The 23,883-nt window shown below is 52.5% G+C and overlaps 3 protein-coding genes across 14 annotated transcripts in view; 1 reads left to right on the top strand and 2 right to left on the bottom strand.

Moving 5' to 3' along the window:
* SCRG1 (stimulator of chondrogenesis 1) overlaps nucleotides 1-1,698 on the bottom strand; it is a 120,196-nt gene extending 118,498 nt beyond the window's left edge. For all 7 annotated transcript variants that reach the window (XR_013813556.1, XR_013813557.1, XR_013813558.1 and 4 more), the window contains exon 1: nucleotides 762-1,698. The gene's annotated coding sequence lies outside the window, so the exon portion shown is untranslated. The remainder of the gene's footprint in view (nucleotides 1-761) is intronic.
* A 7,489-nt stretch (nucleotides 1,699-9,187) lies between these two features.
* Nucleotides 9,188-12,419, bottom strand: HAND2 (heart and neural crest derivatives expressed 2). The gene is made up of 2 exons (XM_079771335.1): nucleotides 10,621-12,419; nucleotides 9,188-9,298 (listed from the first exon to the last, which is right to left on the bottom strand). The coding sequence occupies exons 1-2, from the start codon at nucleotides 11,173-11,175 to the stop codon at nucleotides 9,200-9,202; spliced, it is 654 nt and encodes a 217-aa protein (XP_079627461.1). The 5' UTR covers nucleotides 11,176-12,419; the 3' UTR covers nucleotides 9,188-9,199.
* On the top strand, nucleotides 9,308-23,631 carry LOC307099589 (uncharacterized protein). 6 transcript variants are annotated; one of them, XR_013813531.1, is made up of 6 exons: nucleotides 9,308-10,348; nucleotides 12,841-12,953; nucleotides 13,877-13,965; nucleotides 16,161-16,308; nucleotides 17,165-17,270; nucleotides 19,869-23,631. XR_013813531.1 is itself a non-coding variant. In XM_079771338.1 (5 exons), exons 1-4 carry the CDS (start codon nucleotides 10,293-10,295, stop codon nucleotides 16,305-16,307), a joined length of 405 nt encoding a protein of 134 aa, XP_079627464.1. In that variant the 5' UTR covers nucleotides 9,308-10,292; the 3' UTR covers nucleotide 16,308; nucleotides 17,165-23,631. The 6 variants fall into 6 exon arrangements, 4 of the variants coding, with proteins under 4 accessions (XP_079627464.1, XP_079627463.1, XP_079627465.1 ...); XM_079771338.1 differs by having other exon boundaries at nucleotides 17,165-23,631; XM_079771337.1 differs by having other exon boundaries at nucleotides 17,127-23,631.
* The last annotated feature ends 252 nt before the right edge of the window (nucleotides 23,632-23,883 follow it).

The following is a 23,883-nucleotide window of genomic DNA, read 5'->3' as shown; positions in this document are numbered from 1 at the left end:
CACGCCAAGTTCTACAGTTCAGAGGACCGAGCGGGTAGGGATGGGTGGGTTCTAGAAATCGGAACAGAATCTGGGTGCCGAGCGCCTTCCTTTCTGCCTTTCAGCCCTTCTCTCCAGGCCATGCAGCTTCCTGGGAGCGGACTTGGGCACCCTTGGGAGGTGAGGGAAGGAGGGAGAAATCTCCGTAGCTTCCAAGGAGGCAGGGAAGCGAGACATTTGTTTATTTTTTAAAAAAATAAAGGTTTAAGATAAGTCCAAGAGTTTCTGCAAAGGAGTTTCCAACCTGATGTGTGTCCAGGAATGCGAAACTTTGGACTCAAACTAGCAAATGTTTTATTCTGTAGAAAGCTGGATCTCGCTGCGCCCCCGCTCACCTTGGATCTGCCCCAGTCCAGCTTCCTGGCTTTGGGCCGCAGCTGGGACCTCCTCCGCAGCCCGCCCCCTGCCCCCCAGTCGCCTTCCCTGACCAGGCTGGGCCCCTACGGGCGAAGCGATCTCAGCAGACGGCCCCTACCCCCCCTCTTGGGCTCGGTGCAGCCCCTCAAAGTTGCCCGGGCGGGCGGGAGGGACGGCGCTCCGCTGGGGAGAACAAGGAAGGTAAGCGGGAGCCAGGCCCGGGTAGTTTGCTTCCGCACCCTGCACCCCATCACCACCACCACCAGCTCTCCCTACAGGAGTGTCTGGCTGGCCCTAAGGTCCACCCCAACTGCCTGGGGAGCTCCACGTTGTCCCCAAGTCCCGGACGCCGCGCCCCTACCCACCGGATTGCCTTCGCGGGGGGGCCCCTCGGTGCTGTGTCCACGGCGTGGCTTTGTGGCCGGGCGAACAGGAACCGGCAGGCCCGCCAGGTCTGCGCTCTTAGCAGCCGGGTAGCCCTGCGGGTCGAAGATGCTCAGAGGAGGAGGAAGTGCAGAGAAAAAAAGAAGAGGAAGGTGTGGGGGGGGAAACAAAACCTAACGTAGCGCACGAAAAACCAACTTCGGGGTTGGACCTTTTCAATTTCACACGAAGCGACCTGGAGTATCTGGAGAAGGTTTTTGAAGACGTTTAGGAGGGAGGGTGAGTTTTCTGCTGAGAAACTCAATCTGCCATACAGTAGCGGCCCCATCTGGGATCTGTCACTGCTGACAGCACCACAGGGCACAGCAGTGATCTTCTGCACAGCCTGCACTCCCCGAAATACCCTCCTTAATCAAAGGATGTCTGCGCGCCCGATCTCAGCGGAACGCGCCGGCGAATTCCAGCCGCGGCCCGCCCCCTCCCCACGGACACAGCCTCGGCCCCTCTCGATTTCCCAGCACATTAATTAAAAGCGGAAAAGGGATGGCGGCTGATGTCATTGCTCTCAGAAGATCATAAACGTAAGAGTCATCCTGTGAGAATCCCTGAAAATGACTTTAATGAATAATTTCAGAGACAGTTATGGCTTTGGGTGATTACTGAGCGAGAATATGAAAACCAGATTTGCAAAGCAAAGACGATGGTCAGGCGGCCTGGAGGCCACTTTCCCATTAAAACCGCACCAGCGTTCCCTCAGGGCCAAGTTCTAGTTGCAGACTTAGGTTGCATTTTCTTCTTTAAAAATACAAGCAACAAACATCCCCCTCCCCCATACACACGTGTTTCTGCCTGATCCTACAGACAAAAATGTCAGCTCAAGGCAACAACAGCAATCCACTTTAAATAGACCGCAACCATGCCCTGGCCTCAGTGGCCATTGGCCTCCATTTTTTCACCAAGGAGGCATTCATTTACTGCCATCTTGATTTAGAATGATGTCCTTTTTTTTTTGGCATCTTCTCAACACTGTACTTGATGAAGGTTGAAAATTTCCTCTGCGGCTAAGTCCACTGTTTGTTCTAACTCCTTTTAGCTGGTGGAGCAGCAAACAAGCAGCAACAAATGATTCTACCCCTCACAGAAGAATCTGCAGGTCTCCCTAACTCTTTAGTTCTTGTTCACTGATAGACCGAAAGGTGATTTGGTGCTACAACAAGGCATGCTATTTGGAAACACTCCACCTGGTCACAGGGAAGCATCAGGTTGGATCTAGTTGGCTCATGATTAGTTGTGCATTAAATATACTATTTGCCAACACTGGATTGTTCACGGGGGAGGGCTGGTGAGTACCCTGTTATTCTTTACAGTAATGATCTAGCTGCCTGCAAGCCTGATACCTTTGCTTGGATTTCTCTGAGCCCCTGGTCCATGTTGATTCATTCCAACTAATTCAAGTAAAAGTGGATTTATGCTTCACACAAGAAAGTATTGGGGGCAAAAGCAATGAGGGTGTTTTTGTTGTTGTTAGGGTTGTTCGTTTGTTTTTGAGTGGTCTGAATGATTCAGAAAACTGCCTCTTTGCCTGAGCAGATGCCATCATTAAGGAAGATCCTGGAGAAGCCACTTGCCAGCACTGTGAGAAACTTCTTTGTGAAGCTATTGCCTGCCCTTCCCCCCTCTAGAAGCACAGATAGGTTCCTCCTCCTCCAATCAGTAAGGATTTGGTTGTCCCAAAGCCTCACTCTCTATTCCTGTCCCCTAAAAGACTTGCCACCCCCCCACAGCTATTTCCTTCACCCTCAGCTGGAGATAGGGGTCGGTGGAAGGGGGAGCCAAACTCTCTCAAATGTGGCATTTTCACTGACTTAAGAGGAAATGATCCTCTTCCGTTCCAGATTACATGAAGACACTTTGGAGTTTGGTGTATTGAGTGCCTTGAAGAATTGAGGAGGGGTGAACATTTGGGAACTTTTCTCAACTGGATTTCCTGTTTATGTTTGATAACCTTGCCCCCCCCCCCCAATAGATCTTCCTGTTACTATGCTCAAATCACAGGCTATGATTTCTTTTCCCTCTAGCTAAATTCACTGTAGCCTCTGACTAAATACTCAGCTTAGACTTTGCAGCCTGTGTGCCAATGAATAGCATCTTCTGGATTTGCTTTGAGTCCCTGCATTGCCCAATTAAATCAAGTATAGGACTGAGCCTTGTAGAGACTTTAAATAATACAGGCCTTGCCCTCCCCCCCCCCCCCCCATCCTTGATAAAGCCACCCCAAGTCGTCCAGTGTTTTCTTGGGGTGTAGAAAAAGCACCCAAGGTGAGAAACCGGCTGCAGTGTGTAGCCTCAGGCTGTGGTTCCCAAATAACCTGGGGGAATTTTTCAACATTGCAGATTTCGGGTCTCCTCCCTGCTGTGCTGGATCAGAACTTCTGGTGAAGGTGGAGTGAAATGAGGGCTGAATTTATCATGGTTTCAAGGTCTTTGGGGATTTGGGATAACTAGATAGGTGTGGGAAGCTCCAATGTAAAGGGTTCTGGAGTTGGATGCGTCCCAGCGAGGAGGGCAGTGCCCCAGGGTGCCAGCGTTGGCGATGGGGGGGGGGGGTGTCATCCTCCCGTCCAGGAATGACTGGTAGACAAATACACCTAGTGGCTGCGCTGGGCTTTGAGATATATAGTAGGGGACAAAGCTGCCACCACTCAACCTTTCCCTTCCAAGTGTCAGTGACAACTCTGGAGGGGGGAGGGCCAGGGAGGCAGGAGAGGGCAGAGCGCCTCTGCTCCTTAGATCCATCAGGTGTTCATAGCAGGTGCAAAGTCTGGGGCTTGGAGAGAAGTCCCATTGGGTAATTAGCCCTCCACGCCACTAGGCAGAAACTCTCATTATGTTGGCCTCAAGGGCTGTCGGGACCAAGCGGGCGCCAGTGCGGGGAGGGGTGGACCCTTAAAAGCAGCCTGGACCCCCTAAGAGCCGCCCCCTTCCCCGCCCCCGGTGGCTCGGGCACCTCAGCCGTGGCCGCAGCCTTGCAGGAGGGCAGCACCCTGGCACCCGGAGAGCCTACGCACGCCCGCGGGTCGGGGCCGGATGTGGGAGGCTTTTCCAGGAGGAATGCAGCAGACCAGCGAGCTGGAACATTTAAAGTGGGGGGAGGACAGTAGAAAAGCGAACCGGCCCCGTCTCACCTTAAACCAAGAAAACAAAAACCGCTTCAGGGCTAAAAACGCAAACGTAGAAAGTCCCTGGGCGCAGGCGAGCGCGGCGCGTTGCAGCTGCCGGCCTGGCCCGGGGAGGACTTGGCCGCGCGGCCGCCGCTTACACCCAGCTCGGCCGCGATGGCTCCGAGCCGTCTGCCCTGACGTCAGCGCGGCTCGGGCCCCGCCGCGGCCAGATAGGCTGCGCGGCCGGGCGCGGCGCTAATCACTCCCAGATGTCCCTAATAGCGGAGATAAAGACGGACGGAGCGGCCGGGAATAAATTTGTAATCAGGGTTCTACCATCTGATCATCAAAGCGGCCCCAGTGCCGGGAGAATTTGAAGAGAATGTGTGTGTCGTGGGGAGGAGGGCGGGGGGGGGGGGTTCGTGTTTAGGGGAGAGGAGGGGGCGTGCCCCTCGGAGGGGACTGACTTGGCCGGGGTGGAGCGAGGGGCCCGGGAGAGACGTCCAACTTCTGTGCGCGTGGAAGGCGGATACGCAGTGCACTCGAACTTCCGTGGGCCCCGCTGCCGCGGCCGGGGCTGTCCCAGGCCAACGGGACCGCGGCAGGCAGCTGCTGTGAGCGAAGTGCGCCTTGCGAGGCGGCTGGATGGTCAAGTGGCGAGTTCAGAGCTGCCCGGACCCCGGAAATGTGGGATTCTTTTCCTCTCCTGGAGTTGCCCCCCCTTCTCCTCCTCCCCTTTATAAACAGTTAAAAAATAATGTGTCCCCCTTCCCCCTTGAGGGTGGCTCCAGGGTCTTTCTCTCTTAGGGGTCCGTGGGCTCCGACAGGCCAGGAGTCCGGTGCGTCCCGAAGACTCTGCAGCGCCCCCTCCTCTCACTGCGACCTGGACGTCAGGAGTTGGGTCTCGTGGAGCGAATGGGTTCCCAGGCCAAAAGATCCAGAAAAGACAAGCAGTGCCCAGGTTCTTTCTTCTACGGGCATAGTCACAAGCCTCGCTTCTAGGTCATCTCCGGTTGATCCACCACCAGTCCCTTTTCCAAATCCAGGCAGGTGGGTGGAACAGGCGGGCAGGGAGGACGCCTGGCAACTGTGAAAGAGAATCGCCAACCGCAGGTGCGGCAGACACAGCGTTTCCTTAAAGCCACATGAATAACTGAGAAGTTTCCCGCAATTTGCAGACCTGCAGTGCAAACGCAGTCCAGGCTATTGTGCTGTTGTGGTATCCTTTGCCCAGTTTACTGTCTCCTACACACACACACACACACACACACACACACACACACACACCTCAATCCCCCACCAGGGGCTCCGTTCTCTCTTCAAAGGTAATCTCAGAAGCAGCTCACAGGCCCCTCTCTGATCCCTGTGGCTTTGCTCACTCTTACCCTCAGCACCCCTTCTTGCAAAATATGTGTGCACACAACACACTCACACTCCTGGTACCTTAACACCTGGGTGAGATACCAGCTTTGCGACCCTCACCACCCCAGGGGGCAGCCACTGAGGCATAGGTGAGCGGAAGGGATTGAGCCACCCCCAAGTCTCACACATTTGCTTTCCTAGAGCCTGGGCGGCTGCCAGGGCCACTACTGCACCCACCTTACTGTGGAGTTGACCAGGCTGCCTGGTCCTGCCACACCTGAGGAGGGCAGCCTAGGCCCACCCTTCCTAGATGCCAGACCCACTGGCTATTCCACTTGGAGGCTGGAACTTCCCATTGGTCCCCAGAGAAGCCGCCCCCCCCAACCCCCAATTTAGAAGGCAAGAAGAATCCCAGGTGATCTTGCTGTCACCTTCATGTCTTGACCTGAAAAAGCTCTTAAAGCTGCCGTCACTGTCTTCACTGGGGGCAAAAGTCCTGGAAAACTGAGATTGGGAGCAGGGAGTGTGTTTAGGTCCCACTCTGTTATGTTTTCCAAATTACTTCTCAAGAAGTTGAGAATGGGTTTGTAGGAAGAAACACACACACACACACACACACACACACACACACACACTCACACAGCAGCCAGGCCAGAGCCACGCTGGTGCTCCAGGGTTATCAGGCGCTGGGACGGCGTGGCGGTCTGGGGCCGAACCCTGACAGCCAGATCTACCATCAATTTACCTTCCGCCGCCCCAGCTTCCCATTTAGCTTTTAACGTCAAATCCTGCATTTTTGTCGGCTCCGGCCTGTCTAGAGAGCTTGTGATTTCGCTGCAGGAGTGATTGGTTTTAACAAAATGTCAGCAGCAACCACATTATCCGAGCAATTAAAACAGAGACCTTTTAGCCGTTCCACCAGGCAGGAGCTTGGAAACTTTTTTTTTTTTTTTTTAAAGAAAAGGAGTTAAAGAGATAGACATGTGTTGAGGAGAAAAGCATGGAAGCGCTCAAGAAAGGATGACCCGGCACACCGGTCCCTTTCCTGGGACCTGACAACGTGGGGCAGGGATGTTGGGAGGCTGGAGTGACGGACAATCTGAGTGTCTTGCCTGCGGGAGTGTCCGGCCAGTTAGGGTGTGCATCCGGCTAGGGGTTTTGGGTCCCCCGGGATGTCGGTTCTGCTGGATGTCTGGCTTTGGGGTTCCTGGAGGGCCGGAATGTCGAGGTGGTTGAGGTGTGGGGTCTGGTGCTGCTGGGCCCGAGGCAGCGGCGGCGCGGCAGGCAGGAGCGAGAAGGCGGGCCGCGCCTGGCCCAGGCCAGACAAAGACCCGTTTCTGGAGAGCGGGTTTACAAGCTTGTGCAGTAGGGGGCTGCCCCGTGAGCGCTGGTGCTGCCAGGGTCTCCTGGTTCTCCTCCGCTGGCGTTTCATAAACCAGAAGAAGTGTTCCACCAGCAGAAATGCGTTAAAGGCCCAGGTGGCGAAGTAGACCAGCTGCCCGAGCGCATGCGATGGTGAAGGTGAAGATGACTTCTCTGTGGCTCCTGTTTTGAAAACCTCGCCGCCTCTCCACTACATTGGTAGACGCCTTCCACCGACCCCCTAGGATCTGGTTGGTGTCTTTCTCTTGAAGGGATTAAAGTAAAGACTGCGAAAGGCGGCGGGAAGCAGGAGAGGGAGGGAGCCACTCGGTCAAACGGACAGGGATCCCGAGAGTAATAGACAATAAGGGCGCGCCTCCCTCCGCCCCCCCCCCCCCAGTGCTATAAACAAAGGCAAGTGTCTGTAAACACAGCCCCGCGCCCACCGCGGCGGCCCAGCGCCGGCTGACCCGAGGGGAGAAAGTTCAGATCGCTTTGGCCGAGTTGTTCTAACCCCTCGCCCTCGCGCCGTCAGCTGCCCGCGGGAGAGACCCGCCGAGGCGCTCGCCGCCTCTCCCCGCACTGGCGAATTCGCCCGCTGCCGGCGGCGGGCTCCGCGTGGGCACCGGCCGGGCGTGGGAACCGCTGGGAGACCAGGGCGCGTCTGTGCCCGAAGCCGAGGTGCGAACAGCGCCTCGAGGATGGGTTCCAAGATGGAAAGCCTCTGGCGAGCCTCCCTAACACCAGAGTTATATAAGTGGCGTTTCATGAAACAAACCACTTTTTAATACGTTTCACCTTTCTTCCTCCCCCCCCCCTCTTCGCTCCTGAATCCCTCCCCTCCCTCCCCCTCCCGGGCCTGCCGAGTCCTTTTAGGCACACCAGTCTCTCTGGTTCCTAAAGCAGAGATTCGGGATCTAGCCCAGCCCACGGGCAAAGGAGGCCTCAGGGACTTCCTTCCGGGTCGTGCTGGGACTTGGGGAGACCAAACCTCGGACGACGTGGGGGCGGGGGGCGGGGGAGAAGGGGCTGGTAGTCCGGAGAGGGAGCCGCTTGCTGGGCAGACACCGCGCAGTTCACATTGAATTCCCTGTAGCTCATTGTAAATCTAGCCCTCACTACGCACCCCTTTTAAATCCTTGATCGTGCTGGAGATTTCTTACTTGATGTTACCTAAGTTCCTGATCGCGGACTCCCCCCCCCCGCCCCCCAAGGCCCTCCCTCTCCCCGGCCAGCTCAGAGGAGAATACACTCCCCCCGCCCCCTCCATACCACGCAAAACCTCCTCTTTTTCTCTTTCTCTTTCTCTCTCTTTTTTTCTTTCTTAGATGAAAGCCCTATATTTTGAATGAAAGGCTTTAACGCCTGGGATTCTCCTCAAACCCCGTCCACTGAAAACGTGCTCCCCACACCAAAACCGAAGCCCCCCCCCCCCAATGGCTTCTGGTTGATTTCAGGAAAACAAGGACCTCTTTCCACCTTCTGGGGGAACCACAGACCTTTCTCCAGCCCAGACCCTCCTCCTACAGACCACTCAGCGTTCTCCGCCAGGTTGGGGGGGGACAGAGCCCAGGCACTTTGGCAGGATTTCATCAAGGACCCTCTCTTGAAGGAACCTCCATGCCCTGGGGAGGGGGGATGCTCACGTTAATGATGGGTCGAAACCACTGACTCTTTCAAATAAAGTTAGAGGCAATCATAATTTAGTTTACTTCTGAATATTTTAAATATTATGAAAACAAATATAACAGTTTTGTTTTCAAAACTCTTTTGAGGTATCAACTATTAAAAGATTGGGGGTTTTGTAAAAAAAACACACAGTGGTTTATTGAATACTTACAACGTTTACACCTTCAATATTAATTAAATTCCACTTAGTTTTAGAGGACGGAAGTGCACAAAACAAGTAGCTGTTGGAAACATCTTGGAATAGGGAACAACCACGGATGAAACGAGACAGCACTAGATACCGACCCCAACGGAAATGTTAGCGGCCCCGTTTTCTGCTTTGAAATAAAGCTTTATAATCCCCAGGAATATTTATATCCAAAGGCCAAGTATTAAAGATACACTTCACATACACACCAAGGTCCGCTGTCTTTTATCTGGAAGCGGTTGGGTAGGCGGGAAGGGGGCCACGCTGGTGTTTATACAGCCAGGAGGGCACATTCAAACACAGAGAATCTACGAGAGACGACGGGATCCCTTACCACGCGGGAGTGTCCTCTTCATATTAAAATCTGGAATGCTTTTCTTCAAATATCCACTATTTTTTGGAGGGGGAGGTGGGGAGCGGATGCCTCATAGGGGGGGCAAAGAGTGGGGAGGCAAATTGCACATAAATAAACCGGATGATTCCAAATGCAAGTAGTCCTCGGAGCGGAGCACGGAGAGCTGGCCCCGAGTCCTGGGTCTGCATCTGGCTCCTGGGCCCCAGCTCACTCGCGCTCTCCTCCTCCTCCTCCTCCTCCTCCTCCTCCTACTCCTCCTCCTCCTCCTCCTCCTCCTCCTCCTCCTCCTCCTCCTCCTCCTCCTCACTGCTTGAGTTCCAGGGCCCAGACGTGCTGCGGCCAGCCTGTCCGGCCTTTGGTTTTCTTGTCGTTGCTGCTCACTGTGCTTTTCAAGATTTCGTTCTGGATAGAGGGGAGGCGAGGGGGAGAAAAGAAGTGGAAAGAGAAATTGAGACAGGAGACCTGGTTCCACATCACCCCCCAAGCTCCCTGGGCTCAGAGAGACAGTGAGACCGAGGAAGAGATGGGAAGTAAGATGGTTTTAAGTCCTAGTCCCTGCACAAGAGCTAGGAAGACTGGCGCTGCCCCAGCTCCCGCCCAGGCCTCCAAGCGCCAGCAATACTCAACTACCGAATCCGCACATTTATAAACAACAACCCGTTTGCAAGTCGCTTATGGAGGAGCTGGGGGCCCTTAGCGGGGGTTGGCTAAATATGGTTTCCCTGTCTTCAGTTGCAATCCCAGATCCGTGCTCTCAGGAAGATGGGGAGAAGTTCCCTCACCCTGGCTTGGGCCTGTGGGCCGGAGGTTTTCTAGCCCCCGCTCAGCTGTGCCTCTCCTCCAGGCCTCTGGAATCCCTGGTTATCCTATAGGTCACTCCTTTATGCAGCAACTAGAGCGCCACGGGCCCCAAAGAAGAAACACTATTTTCCAGGCCCTTTCTGAACACTACCACCCTAAGGGCACTTGGTAGGGAACTTGAGAAAATTAACTTTCAGTTATAATTTTGTGTTACTGTTAACAACAATAACAATGATCACAGTAATATTTACTATTTGTTTTAAAATGTGCAGGGCAATGCAAATAAAACAAGAAATACCCATGCAATGTATTCATCTGATAAATTACGTTTTAACCTCATCTCGGAAGAGAAACTGGAGCTGCATTTTGAAGTTAAAAGTACTTAGTGTATGTTTACCTTGACATCTTCCGGAGCACAGTAAGAACGACCATAAAACTCTCTTAGAATCAGTGGCATCCTCCTTCTCAAGAGGTGGAAATGGAATCAATAGTGAAATAATTGGAATTGAGAGTTTTGGGGCGACTTTTTTTTTTTTTTAAATATCTGAAAGCACCGGATTGGAGGCCAAATGAAGATTCTTCTAAAGGACACGAAATGAGGGGTCTGGGCCAGGGTGATCGGAAGATCAATTGCGACCCTGAGTCTGCGAGGTCGGTGCTAAGTGCTCGGGGGAGCAACGATAACCTGGAGGGAAGATCACCAGCGCCAAGCACCCCTCTTAACCTCCTCCTCGGGCTGACACCCTCCCCCACCTCTGCCTCTTTGGGAAACCAGCATTAACACAGCCCAGTGCAAACAACCTAGGCTCAGGACGCAGCCGAAGAAAGCGGGATGCCATTGCTCAGCCCATTTGGAAAGAGACGGGGTGCACCGGTTCCCCGGAAACCCGCACCCTCACTGCCCCCTGCCCCTTGGTACTAACCAGCTCCTTCTTCCTCTTCTCTTCTTTCACGTCTGTCTTCTTGATCTCCGCCTTGAAGGCCTCCGCCTCTCCGTTCTGGTCGTCCTTGGCCAGCAGGTCCATGAGGTAGGCGATGTAGCTGGTGGCCAGGCGCAGCGTCTTGATCTTGGAGAGTTTGGTGTCCGCGGGCACGTTGGGGATACACTCGCGCAGTTCGGCGAAGGCGCTGTTGATGCTCTGAGTCCTGCGCCGCTCCTTGCGGTTGGCGGTGCCCCGGCGCTTCACCGGGCGCGGCCCCCCCAGGCCCGGGGGCCCGGCGCCCGGCGGCACCCCCCCGTAATGGGAGTGGTCCAGGCCGGCGGCGCCGCTGGCATACTCCGGGCTGTAGGACAGGGCCATGCTGTAGTCGGGGGGCGACATCTCGGGGTGGCCGATGAGCCAGCCATGGAAGTAGGGGTTCTCCTCGTGGCTGCAGCGGCTGGCGGCGGCGGCGGCGGCGGCGGCGGCGGCAGCGGCGAACGGGTAGCCTTCATGGTGCACCACCGGGTGGTGGGGGAAGCCCCCGACCAGACTCATCTCGCCCTCCGCGCCCCTCCACGCGCCCCAGCGTGCGCGCAGCCCCGCAGCGCCCTCGACCCGGGCCCCTGCTTCGGCGCTTGGCGGCCTCCCCCACCCCCCACCCCCCAACCCCCGGGCGCCCGGGCCGGCCCGGCAGCCGCAGAGGGGGGTGCTGCAGCCCGGGCCCCGGCCCCCCGCCTGGCCGGCCGGGCCCGCCTCAGCCGCGCTGCGGCCGCCGGCTCCCCATGGGGCGCGGCGAGCTGGTCCCGGCACCGTGCGCCCTTGGCCGCCGCCGCCGCCGCCGGCTCCCGCCTCGCTCCACGGCCCGCGCGCCCGCTCCTGCTTCCCGAGCTGCCGCGGAGACGCCGAACCTTCCGGTGCTCATGCAAAAGGGCCCGGGCTCCCGCGAGGCTGCTCCGCGGCGTCGCCGGGCTCCGCGCCCCGGCCGCGCTCCTGGCACCGAAGTCGACGTGGAGTCCGGGGACGAGTCCGAGCCGCCGCTGGAGGAGCCGGCCCGGCTCTGCAGGGAGGCGGCGGGGGGTCGACTGCTCCGCGCGAAGCTACCTCCGTGCGACCCTCCCCTTCCCGCCCCTTCCCCTCCCCCCACCAGCCGGATCTGGGTTCTTGGGCGCTTATTGTTTTAATGAAATTTTGGATGGTGGTGGTTTTGGTCCTGAGTGTGACTTTAGCTGCGGGGTACGTGTCCTCGCTCCTCTCGGGCTCCCGCGGAGGGTGTTCAGAGAGGTCTCAGTGCATCCATTTTCCCAGACCCTCTCCTTCGTTCGGGGCAAAGATCGGGGGCCCTGCGGTCGCCTCGGAGCGGGGAGGCCTTCGGCTCCGGCTCTCAGAGGGGTTGCGCGGCGGCCGGGGGAGCTCGCGGGTGGCGGCGGCGGCGGCCGTTCGGGGCTGGACGCCGTGAGGGGAGTAAGCGGATTTCCCCAGCAAGATCTCCATGTACAGCCACATCTTTAGGGCCGCTCGGGTTAATATATGTCGTCAGAGGCTCCTCACGCCAATCCCGGGGCGGCGGGGGCGGCGCCTCGCGCTCTCCGCAATAAAACTTTTTGATGTTCTTCTTGCTAATTGCCGAGGTCCTCTTCTAGGATTGGCTGCGCCTTCATAACCAGAAGATAATTAAAACGAGAGGGGGGGGGGGCAGGGTTAAAAAAACTTTTTTATCAGCCAGAGGTTAATGCAAGTGTTTAACAGATGCTTCCTTATTAAAATATTCCCCCCCCCCCCAACTCTCAAATATTGAAGAATCTCAAACCAGGTACAGTATCTCTCCGCTTTTTTCTTTTCTGCTCCCTTTTTTTTTTTTTTTAAGGTACGCAGACACTGCTTTTCGAAGTGTTTGGTAGGTAATCGAGGCAAGAAGAAATTCCGCAGGCCGACGGGTGCAGTATTGTGCCGGGGCCGAGAGCAGAGGCGGCGGCCTGCGGGGCCCCCACAAAGGGGCGGCTGAGCCCGGGCGGACGCGGGGCGCGGCGGGGAAGGCTGATGCTTGGACCTGGGCACAGGCTGGACACTCCTGGCTGGGGTCCCTTCACTCACCCACCGCCTTAACCCCGGCGCGGGCTGTTTGCTGTGGCTCCTGTGATGGTGGCTGCTTTTGGAGATCGCGATTGAGACCCCCGGAGGAACGGTCCAGCCGATTGTAAATCCTATTTCCATATTCTTCAGGGACACCAGCCCCTACGGAAGACCTTGGGCGATTTCAAGGCGCAGGCACCTCGATTCCCCGAATTTGTGGTGTGGCGGGTACCGGTGTTCCCCTGTTTTAACTAGCCTGTTTGGTAAGTAACTGAATATTTTTTACAGCGTGTTCAGAGCTTATTTTCCAGTTTTTATGAACAAACATATAAATATATCTCTACATTCCTGCCTCTCCCATAAAAGCGGGCATCTGTGGAAGGCAGGTTTAGTTCTCGGAGGGGAACCATTAAACACCAGTTTAAGAGGCAGGCCAGAAGGACGGCTCGTGGATGTTTAGATTGCTGGCCGTGGTGATCTTGAACGCATTATAACGGAAAATGGATCTCCACTTGGAAGTCACCGGCCGAGGGGGCACCCAGGCCAGGGCGCCCCTGAGCATCTCTGAGAAGGATCAGAAGGATCGCAGGAGGCTAGTGGGGCGAGGGGGCGGTGGGACTGGACAGTGGCGGGAGCTGAAATCTTCCATCGGCTTTGCCCAGAGCGGCCAGGGGAGGCTGATATATATAGATGAGGGTGGTAGATGAGGATTCTATTCGATGGAGCTGAGTTTGGGAAAGGGTGTTCACAGAAGCCCTCTGGCCATCAATTAGAGGGACCACAGGGCAGAGTGTGCAGAAGACGGTGCTGATCCTGACCAGGGTCGCCCAGGGCAGACCAGTGACTCCACCCGGATCATCCACCGTCCTTGGAGGGAGGCCGCAAAGTGAGTCCCAAGGACTCCGGAGGACAACCCTCTCCTCACCCGCTGGGTGAGTTCTGTGGGGCACAGAATTCAGGGATGGAAGGCATGGTCAGGGCAAATGGAGAGCAGGGTTTGGGGGGGGGTGGTTGTCCAACTCCGTTGCTGCCAGGGATTTGAGGCCCAGAGCCCTGGGCAACAGCACTGAGAAATAATTTTCAGGTTGGCTGCGGCAGGGCCGTAGGAGAGGGGAAGGAACTCAGAGAGGGATGTTAGAAACGCAGGCTGGGAGTCCATGCGAGGCCCACTCGGTTCCCCCCGTAGGAGGTCAGTTTCCCTGGCGGCCTGGCCCTGGTCAGAACGTCTTAAGGCAGAGAACAGGGAGTGGAGAGCAGCTGAAGCCAGATTCGTGGGTAAGTGCCAGGGGCTTGGGTTTGGGCTGGAAACAAAATAGGGATCTAGAACTTAAGAAGCTGCAACTTGGGTGGGTCTGCAATTTTGAACAGAAGGAGAGTCCTTTTAAGACGTCGTTCTTCTAGGAAAGAATATAGGTAGTGTGGTCTGGGTTCTGTTTACATTTTCACCAGGAGGCAAACCCTGAATGTGTAAATATTGGTAGTTCAATCCCCTGACATTTGATACATTAAAAAAAAAGTCTGTTTATAAAAACACATCTAGGCCTTGGGAGTATGTAGACAAAGTAAGATGGTTGCACCCTGGCTGGGAACAGATAAAATTCACGGAGAGCAGTTGGTAGTCTGCTTTCAGACCCACAGGGAATTTTGGGAATTGAACAGAGGATGAAGGGGCCCAGGAGAGGGCTGAGTTGGAGATTGGGATGCTGTGTCCACCAGAGGCAAGTGGCCTCAGGGGCGAAGGCTTCAGAACTTGCCTTGCCTTTCTCTCGATCTTTAATTGAAACAACACCAACAAAAACGAGCGAGTCCCTTCATGGTCCCAGATAGCATGGCAAGTGATAAAAAAAAAGAGACGGACAACTTGGGACAGAAAAAAGTCGTAAAAGATGCTAATCTGAGCATCAGTTCTTACTGACAGTGTCATTATCAGTTAATTAATGTGGTCCAAGGGTCTAGGGCTTCATTTATCTCAGAAAGCCAAACCCAGAGGCTACAGCCTTAGAAAGGCGGCTTGGAGGCAGGGGACAGATGGGTGAACTCTGCTGTCTTGAACTGTGGTTACTGCCTCAGAGAAGCCAGGCTAGCTGAGCTCCACTCTGAATTCTCAATCAAAGGCGGCCATGTTTCCCCCTTGGTGTTCTCTTTGGCACATTTTGCTCCAGGCGCAGTGGGATGCTGGGTTAGCTTGCTGTTTTGGAAAGCTGCGAGGCAGAGGTGCCATCTTTGCCCCCAGTTTAGGTAACCTGTGCCTTCCAGAGGCGGTAGTGATGAAAGTGATGGTAGTGGCAGTGATGGAGGGGGAAAGTAGAGGGGAAAAAAGGGAAGGAGGGTGTATTTCCAGGCTTACATGGCAGCCCGGTGAGCCCTCCCCAGGGCTGAACTAGTGTGGCCTCTGGTGCACTGCTCCCCAAAGGGATTATTTTCTGAGCACTCAGAGGGCCCCAGCTGCTGAGATGATGCTGGCTGGGGGGCAGCCCTAGGGTGGGTGCCCACAGGAGGAATCCTGGCAAGGGAATTACTTCCTACTTCTCCTTTTCTTAGGCTTGGGGGGGGGGGGCGGGCTGCAACTTGTCTTACTGGGGTCAGTTTGGAGACCCCTTCCCAAGGGGGCCGCCTGGTTTGGGGGGATGTTTGTGATTCCGTGTCCATGGTCTTTGTCGTAGCTGATGGTGTACTCACTGTGCTGCTCATGACATCTGCCTCCAACTAAACAGACAGAACGGGGTTCAAACATTTATTTTGCGCCCATGTCCCTGTCTCTCTCCCTTCACTCCCACCCCTTCCCCTGGAAAAGATTCAAAGAGCATGAGAGAGGCTGAGCACTCCCTTGCAAACATGTTGGTCTTGTGAGATACTTTAAAGAATCAATCTGGTTTAAACGGGGGAAGAAAAATTTTTTTAAAACCTCAGTGCGTTTTAGGGAAAATACAGATCTTTTTGAGGCCTTTAGGATTCCAAAGGCAAGGGCAGATTGTAGCTTGTGTTTTGCTCATGAGAACTCAAAATAAACTGGACCTGAAACGAACCAGGCCAAAGGGCCATAAACACACATTTTATGTTTACGGGAATGATGGCTCAATTCCCTTCGTCGTTTTTTTCAAATCTCCTTTTACCTTATTTCCCCAACTAACATAGAAGCCACGGAGCATTCCCTTATATATCCACAATGAGCTTGTATACAGTGACCCCCAGAAAGCCACCGAACCCAGAAGGTGGCACAAGAAGCAACGTGTTCTTGAAGATGTAACCCAGTCCCACCTGCTCCAGGGACCCTGCTTCCTGTGACACCCGGATGGCTCCGCATTCCTGTCTGTACTAGGGCGGGATGGAGTCATCGTACATGCTAACCACTTGGTTTCAGAACCCTTAGGACATCTAGAACAAGACACATTGCCTGAGTGCCGGCAAGGGTTTCTCTCCACCTGGGGTTTTGCAGGCGCTCACTTCCTTGTTTTCCTTTTTGGAAACAGTTGTCTACAGACCCGGCCAGTGACAGTGGCTCCAGCAGTGAAGTGCCGTTTGCAGCACACGTCTACAAAGCAGAACCAAATGCCATCGGACTTTTATATCTGTTTCAGACACGAAGGGCGGGGAGAGCTTCCCTTGGGCTCTTATGAGGTTTTATTTCTTCTGAGCATTTTTTTTTTTTTTTTGTATTTTGGGGTGGGGGCAGGGTATTTGAAGAGTGAGCCCGGTTCTCCCCTTTTCCCCATCCAGAGCGGTTCTGTGGCGATGGGGGCGGGGAGGGGCTGATCCAGCTGCAGTGATGACTGTGAAGGGGCTGATTGCTTAGGACCCCTTCAGTCCAATGATGATTAAGAAACATCTCAGTCAGTGGCCACAATTGGGACTTGCCTGTTGCCTGTATATCCTCCCTTCCCCCTCTCTTGCCCCCCCCCCTCCACTTAGTCCCTCTTCTCCCCTGTCTCCTTCCCTCCCTTCTAATTTGCCCTCTAGCGATGTTTGGGTTTACAAGGTTTTTGATGTTACTGACCGGTTCATCCTAACTCCTCTAAGAAAAACCTTTTTTTTTTTTTTTTAAATTGAGATATAACTGACATGCAACATTGTTGTAAGTTTAAGGTATACAACATGTATACAGAATATTAATATCCAAGATTACTGGCACTGGGACTTCCCTTTTCCTCCAAATAATCAATGCTTAGATCTCCATGCTAACTGGAAGATAGTCAGCTGGTCTGGGAGATTTGCACTGATAAGGGAGAGCTAGGTACTTTGCTAGGTATCCAAGTCTGTAAAGCTAAAATACTTACTCAGACTAAAGGGGACAAAAGATAGTGTACGCGAAAGGGCCTCACTGGAGGCAGGGTAATATATACATGGGAGGTGTTATTAATGTTATTACAGGGGTCCTATGAGGTCCTGTAAATCTGATCTTTGCTACTTTGCAGTAAAATAGAGTTTACACCCCACAGGATTTATGTTAACTACTCATCCACATTCTTGTTTCAAGCAAATTGTATACATGCCAGCAATATTTTCTTCCAAGCCGGGAGGAAACCATTCAACATTCAGATGAGGAAGGAATTGCAAGTTTGCATACATGCTCTGTGGGAACAGTAAGTAATTGACTTCAACTAGTCCTCAATACAGTCTGGGGTCCAGAGTAAAATGCAAAAGCAAAGGGCAACTTAAAGTGTGGGGCTTTGGACACACCACTGATGTGACTGAAGGGTCTGCTTGGGACTGGAGGGCCAGGCCATCCCCAGTCCTAACTGCGGTGTTGCTCGCATTCCTGGAAGTCCGGTTCTGAAACCTCCGTTGCAAACTCGCACAGAGGGGTTTTTTTTGCCCTGGCAGTTTCTCCCAAACCTTTTCTGCTTTCTCCTAGGGCCTTTGCTTCTAGTCGAGGGACGTGAGCCAGGATGGTTAGGTTTCAGGTTAACAAAAAGAAACACTTTTATTGTCAATATTAATGGCAAACCTCGATTTTTACAAGGCTTGGGTTTAGCAGCGTGAGCAGATCAAAAGCAGCTTGGCTTGATTTCTCAATATTCTCTGGAGCTTAGACAATTAACTGCAATTTTGCTCCAAACGAAACAACACACAAAAACGTTAGTCACAGAAATGTTACAGTTAGTCTTTCAGCAGAGATTTTTTACCTGTGCACACCGTGTCAGAATCTAATAGATTTGCCAGCTGAACCTGAGTTGCGTTTTGAAGGAAACCTCCTTAAAGTGTGTGAGCAGAGTGTCTTCATTTGCAATGTCAGGAGCCTGTTTTCAGTGTGTGCATTCCACACTCGCCTTTCTGGCCGGGTAAGGATCCGGCAGACTGAGGTCTCCCTGGTAATTTGGGTACACCGAGTCTCCAGTTAATGATAGATAATCAGCCTTTGGGTCATTCGGTCATTCTCTTATTACAAACCCCTCCTGCTCTCTCTGATCTCCTTTCAAACTAAATTTCACACAAATAAAGCAAGACAGGGACAAGTTCTTGAGAGAGAGAGAGAGAGAGAGAAGGGAAGAGAGAGAGAAGTATTAGAAACGCCTGATACAGAACTCTAAACAAGGAAAGGCAAACTAAAAGAGGATAGGAAAGAACATCTTATCAAAATGAACATGTTGTGTACAAAACATGAAAAGGAAAGGCTCTGGTTTTTGTTCAAGTGACAGAAAATTAAAATAAAAATAATTGCAGGCAGGAAAGTTATAAACAGAGAAGGCAGGATGCTTGCGGGAAATGCGCAGCACTGGGCGGCTAATTTGTTGTTAGAGATTATATATCTGCCCATGATTGGAGAGGGGCGGCTTTGTTCCATTTTCCAGAAGAGAATGGTTTTCTTTTAATACTTGCGTGAATGCCCCACTTGCATGAACACAGGCCAAAACCTCGAGGAACTAAACGTGGAATTGCATTCTGCTTGCAAAGCATCCAACTTCAAAGAAGAAAAGCAGAATTCCATTCAGAACACGTTTGGAGGCTTCTCTAAATCGGTGTGACGGACGCTTTTTTTGTTTTGCTAACAGAAGGCACAGATCACTCCTGGGGAAGTCCAACCCAAACCAGGCCTCCCCTATCCCCTCCCCAAGAAGGGGGTCTTCCTTCTTCCAGTCTACATCTGCCTCTGACTCCAGAAAGACACACGTCAGATTGGCCAAGCTACATTTCTGACCAGATCCCTCTGGGAGGCGCTGGCTTGTGTGGCTCTAATAGGAGTTCTGGGGAGAGCGTCCCCAGTGCCATGTGCCCACCCCTGCCCTCGACAGTCTCCCTTGGCCCCCATCCAGGGCTCTGGAAGGGTCTAAGTCTAGCCCTAAGGGAGCTGTCGCCAAGCCCTAATCTGCAGAGAGACTGGAACTTAGGCTGAGGGTTTGATCAACTCAGTTCTCAGGTTAAAGGAGCAGGAGATGGCAGCAGGTGCCCAACTGTGGGTCCGGCACCCCCTGCCTCGCCAGCACAGCTAGGAAACGACTCCTCTCTCCCCCCACTTCTGTGTTTCTTCTAGCCCCCTCCCCCCCTGAAATGGCGTTCCCTCCAGGAATCCTTTTCAGGTATAGCTTCCCTTCTCTCTCTTCCACCAACTCAAGAAAAAAAAAAATCAACTTTTTTCTTTTGAACTCCTTTCGGGTGCTCCTGCTTCGGTCTCTCTAGTAGATCTCTAGCACTTCCTTGACTATGGGTTCGTGGGGACCCCAATCAATGCCTTGAACCCAGTAGGTGCGTAGACAGCGTGTGTAAAAGGGGTGACTTCGAGCAGCCAGGTGAATTGCGCCTATCCCGGGAAGCAGTCGGATTGGTGTTTATTTTGAAAGCGACTCGAGCTCGTGGAGGAGTCGATCGTGGATCGTGGTCCATTAGGGCACCGACCTTTCTCTCAGCCCCCGGGAGAACCAGGGAAGCCTTCCTGCCATCCATCGCCCTGGCACGGGGTCTGCGGCAGCCAGCTTTGGGTCCGGGAGGGGGAGACCCAGTGCGGCCTCGAGGTACCCTTTCTCCACCTCCTGGGGCTCCGGGGTCGGAGCGCGCGCGCAGGACGCTGGGCTCCCCGCGGAGGAGCGCCTGGGTCTTTCTGAGCCTTAGTTTCCCCATCTGAACAATGGGGATAGTGAGCCCGACCGCGAGGGTGTTTGGGGAAGGTTAAACGGCTTCTGGCTGCGCGGAGTGAGCATGCATGTATCTTCTCTGCCTCTCCGGTTTCTCGCCCTCTCTTCCAGGAGCCCGAGGACCCAGCCAGACAACGACGGGCCGGGCCGGGTCGCGTCGGGGGCACCACCGCGGCCTCCCCGGGGATCGCAAGGCCTCAGCCCGCGAAGGACAGTGTGCGCCCCGGACTGATACGCGGGGCTGCAGCCACAGCCCGGGACTGTTGGGGTACAGGGGGCGCCACCCCACACCTAGGCCTCTGCGTTGGCGGCTGGGCCCGCTCCTGGTTGCATTCTCGTTTTGATCCCACCGCCGCCGCCCAGGAGGCCGGTTCTCCGCCACTCGGGCCCAGGCGGGTCGCCGCTGCGGGCCGGGAGGGACCTCCCCCAGCGTCCCCCCCCCCCCCCCCCGGCGGACCTCGGAGGACTTTTCGGTGGAGGCGGGCAGCGAGGGGTTAACCGCGTCCCTCCCCCACCGCGCCCTCCGTGCCGGGCGAAGGTCCCCCCCTCCCCCCGCCTCCCTCCCGAGGTCTCATTAGGGAAACCCTCACCGCTATTTTCAACATTTCCTCAATCAAGTGCCTTTAAATAGAGCTGCACAAATAAATTGGCGGCAAAAGCGTAGATCTTGTCACGATGGAGACCAATCCCAATATTTCAGCCGTGTTTGCTTTGCAATTACGGGTTGGCTGGTGGCAGCGGTGCCACCGGGGCCAATGTGCGGCCGCCCGGGTTCTCCTCGGCTCCGCGGGCGGGTGCAGGAGGCCGGCGGTCCGCGGAGCCCCCTTCTGGGGGACGGGGTGGCTCCGGGGGAGGGGCCGCGAGGGGGCGCGGGCGGCCGGGCCTCTCCTGCCCCCGCGCGCCCAGGGCGCTCAGGGCGCTGGCGAAGGACTCGGAGCCTTCAGGTTCCCGGAGCCACGGAGGTATCTGCACGAACAATAAAACGAGCAGGGCACACGTGGCAATCGTGCTGCATCCTTCCTGAGCCTTTCTCTCCTCTCCCCTCTCTTCCACCCCCGAGACACGCTTCTCCGGTGTTTGTTAGCGGTCCCTGGATTCTCCTCCCCCGCCCCCACCCCCTCTCTCTCGCTGTTAAGCTGCTAGCATGATTTGTGATATTTTCCACGGCTGCTTCTTCTTGTTTGACTTCGGGTACAGAGTCGCTTTAAACCCTCGGCAGGAAGAACGAAGCTCCCAGCCCTCGGGAAGGGCTCCCGCCGGCGCGCGGCCGCCCCCAGCCCTCCCGGACGCCGCGCGGCGGCTCCTCCGCGTAAATCCGCCGCTGGACGCGGTGGGTCCCCGCGCCGGCCCGCCGGGTGCCTCGCCGCAGAACGGTAGTTAACTCCAATCAGGTCCTAAGCCTTGTATTTCACAGACAATTACATCTTGGCGGCTGCTGAACAAAAACGCAATATTTACTCTGTTCTACGCCGAGGAGCACTTTCAAAGTCGAAAGCAAATACTACATTTCAAAAAGGAAAATATGACAATAAATCTCTTTTTATGGATTCTCTCTGCATACATGGAAACAACGTGATTTAAATCCGCGACACTCTCCCCTCTCACACCCCCCTCCCCCTCTTTTCAGGCACAGCTGAAGTTATACAGATACTGTCTTTGAACACACATTCTGCGTGTCTGGGGGGGAGGCACCCACATTTGTTACATTCAGTTTAGTTTCCAAGCTTTCACACCCCACCCTGACCCACACAGAGCCGCATGCAGCGAGGACTATGAATTAATTAGCTCTGGGATGTGAAGTCTATTTTCACACGGATTCAAAAAAGATGGCATGACTTGGGTAATTAATTTATAATTTCATGTAACTTTCTAAATGGCTACCCATTTTCCTCTCACGTGGGCTTCTGAAGGGGTGGGAAAGTTGAGGCAAAGAAATAGTTTCATGAGACTCTGGGGTACATATTAAAATGTTTCTTTACTATTTAAAAAAAATGCATAAAGTATGGACCTGTATTTGTTTGCTGGTGGTCATAAAATGAATTCATAGCCATTCTTGCTAATTAACAATCTTTTTTTATGCTTAAAATTAAAAAAATAAATAAATCCTCTTGGACTGTATCTTCATTCTCCTGGATCACCCTCCTATCGAAATATTTTGGTTCTCAATTTTATTTATAGTAAACCTCAGAGATGATGGTTTCCTAAAACTGAGCAATGACAAAGCCACAAAATAATATTCCAAGTCCTGAAATCATGCATACCCACTCACGTCTCCCACAGAGTTTCTAGCGGATGGCTTTAGTATTTCAAGAAATAGGAAACAGTAGCTAGAAAGGGTACTATTTCCTAAAAATTCTCTCTTTACAAAAAAAAAACTGGGTCTGGCATATTATTCCATGCACAAATTATAATATTAGTTTCATGTGTGTTAATCTGTTTAGTATTAAAACTGCTAGAGTGTCTTAACCACTAACATGTTTTACTACACTACTTTCAAATGGGTGATCTCAGATAATTATGAAGATTTTGATGTTAATCCCACGTTAAGTGAACAACTATGAAAATAACCTTAAAGCATGATTATTCTTATATAAATGCCAGCAAATACAATTGTAAAGGGAACACGATTACTTTTTATCTGACATTATCCTATAAGGATATGGCTACATTTATTTCTTTTAAAATCGGGGCAGTTTTCAATTATTTTTTAACAGATTTTCCCCCCTTCAAAACAGCATTAGCAAAGCCTATAAACCACAGCAACTTTGTACTGACAGATACAGATTTTTCCTACATTGTTATTAATTAGTCTCTTTGCAAACTCACTAAAATAGAATAATATACAAAAATATCAAAATGTAGAGAATAATTATTAGGTCTACATATTTATTAAGCTAAACCAATGTTATTAAAATTAAAAACATGTGCTTGGCATATAAATGTTTCTTTAAGAATTCTTTTTTTTTTGGATGCACAGTTATTATTTTTAAAGCCAACTGAGATTTTCAAGTTCTGATTTTCCACTCTAAACAGGCATTGCATTGTTTTAAACAGTAGCTCCTGGAACAGTACCACCCTTAGTATTTTAGACTTCCAAACAACAATTGGAATTGGATAAATGCTTTCAGCTGTGAGCACTTTCCTAATACCTTTGTAGGTAATAGGATTCCCTGTTTGTGCTGGGTGACAAATGGACAGTGCACTGGACAGACTGCCTACTCTTTGCAGAATCTACAAGAAATTGGAGTTTTTTGTAAGATTGCTTGGGGTTCATCTAAAAAAAATCTGTTTCAGAGAATATATTCAGAGAATATAAGTGAGTGCCTTTTCTAACTATATTTATGAAATGATGGCTTAGAGAGGGATGTAAAATATAAGAGAGGAGGAATGTAGAGGCAAAAAAAAAATCTGAAAAAGAAAGTTTTCTCAGGCAGGATCTGGCTTTTTGTCTATACATAGGAGATTGATGAGTTGCAGCCACATCAGGGAATAAATTGTTTTTGTTGTTGTTATTGTTGTTATTTTCTTCAATTCAGTGATTTTAAAGTAGATTTTTCACCGAAGAAGTGCAATTGAGGAAATATATGTGAATTCTTACATAGCTTCCTTGATTTTCAATATTGGATCCACCATGCCATTGTTCTTTCTAAGTGAATGAATGTAGTAACAGTTGGTGTCGAAAGTCTTGACTTTTTCAAACTTGTGTTAAATTGGGATAATAAAGTACAGTATATATCCACGAGATGGCTTTCATAAACTCCAATTAGCTGAGAAATAAGTGGGGGGAAAAACCTTTTCAGCAAGAAACTAGGCAACTGGTTAGGAATCTGGGAGACAAAAAGCAAGAAACTGGTCCCTTACATTCCTAGTCATTTTGCTTTTCCAACATTGTTAAGTTCTTTGCGTCCTGTGCCATTCAAGTAAAAATGTTAGCAATAAACTTACAGAATCTATTCACGTGACTATTTTTGCTCTATTATAATGTATCTGCTTTATTACAATATACATATATGTACATTATATTGGGGCTTTTGAAAGTGTAGTTATTTGTTGAATATTTCTTTTTTTCAGATAGTGATATTTAATGAAGTGTTTATAAATATCAATCTGAAGGTTCATCAAAGAT

The sequence above is a fragment of the Cnephaeus nilssonii genome (genome assembly GCF_951640355.1).
Source record: "Cnephaeus nilssonii genome assembly, chromosome: 5".
In the NCBI taxonomy this organism is placed as follows: domain Eukaryota; kingdom Metazoa; phylum Chordata; class Mammalia; order Chiroptera; family Vespertilionidae; genus Cnephaeus; species Cnephaeus nilssonii.
This window is presented reverse-complemented; position numbering and strand designations above follow the sequence as displayed.

Bases quoted from the DNA above. Each gene is read 5' to 3' on its own strand.
- LOC307099589 (XM_079771336.1), top strand. From the start codon at position 10,293: ATGAGGGGTCTGGGCCAGGGTGATCGGAAGATCAATTGCGACCCTGAG. The intron at 12,954-13,876 runs GTAAGTAACTGA...TTCCCCCCGTAG, and splicing joins TGTTTTAACTAGCCTGTTTG to GAGGTCAGTTTCCCTGGCGG. The intron at 13,966-19,868 runs GTAAGTGCCAGG...CCTCTCTTCCAG, and splicing joins AGCTGAAGCCAGATTCGTGG to GAGCCCGAGGACCCAGCCAG.
- HAND2 (XM_079771335.1), bottom strand. From the start codon at position 11,175: ATGAGTCTGGTCGGGGGCTTCCCCCACCACCCGGTGGTGCACCATGAA. The intron at 9,299-10,620 runs GTTAGTACCAAG...CCCTCTATCCAG, and splicing joins AGAAGAGGAAGAAGGAGCTG to AACGAAATCTTGAAAAGCAC.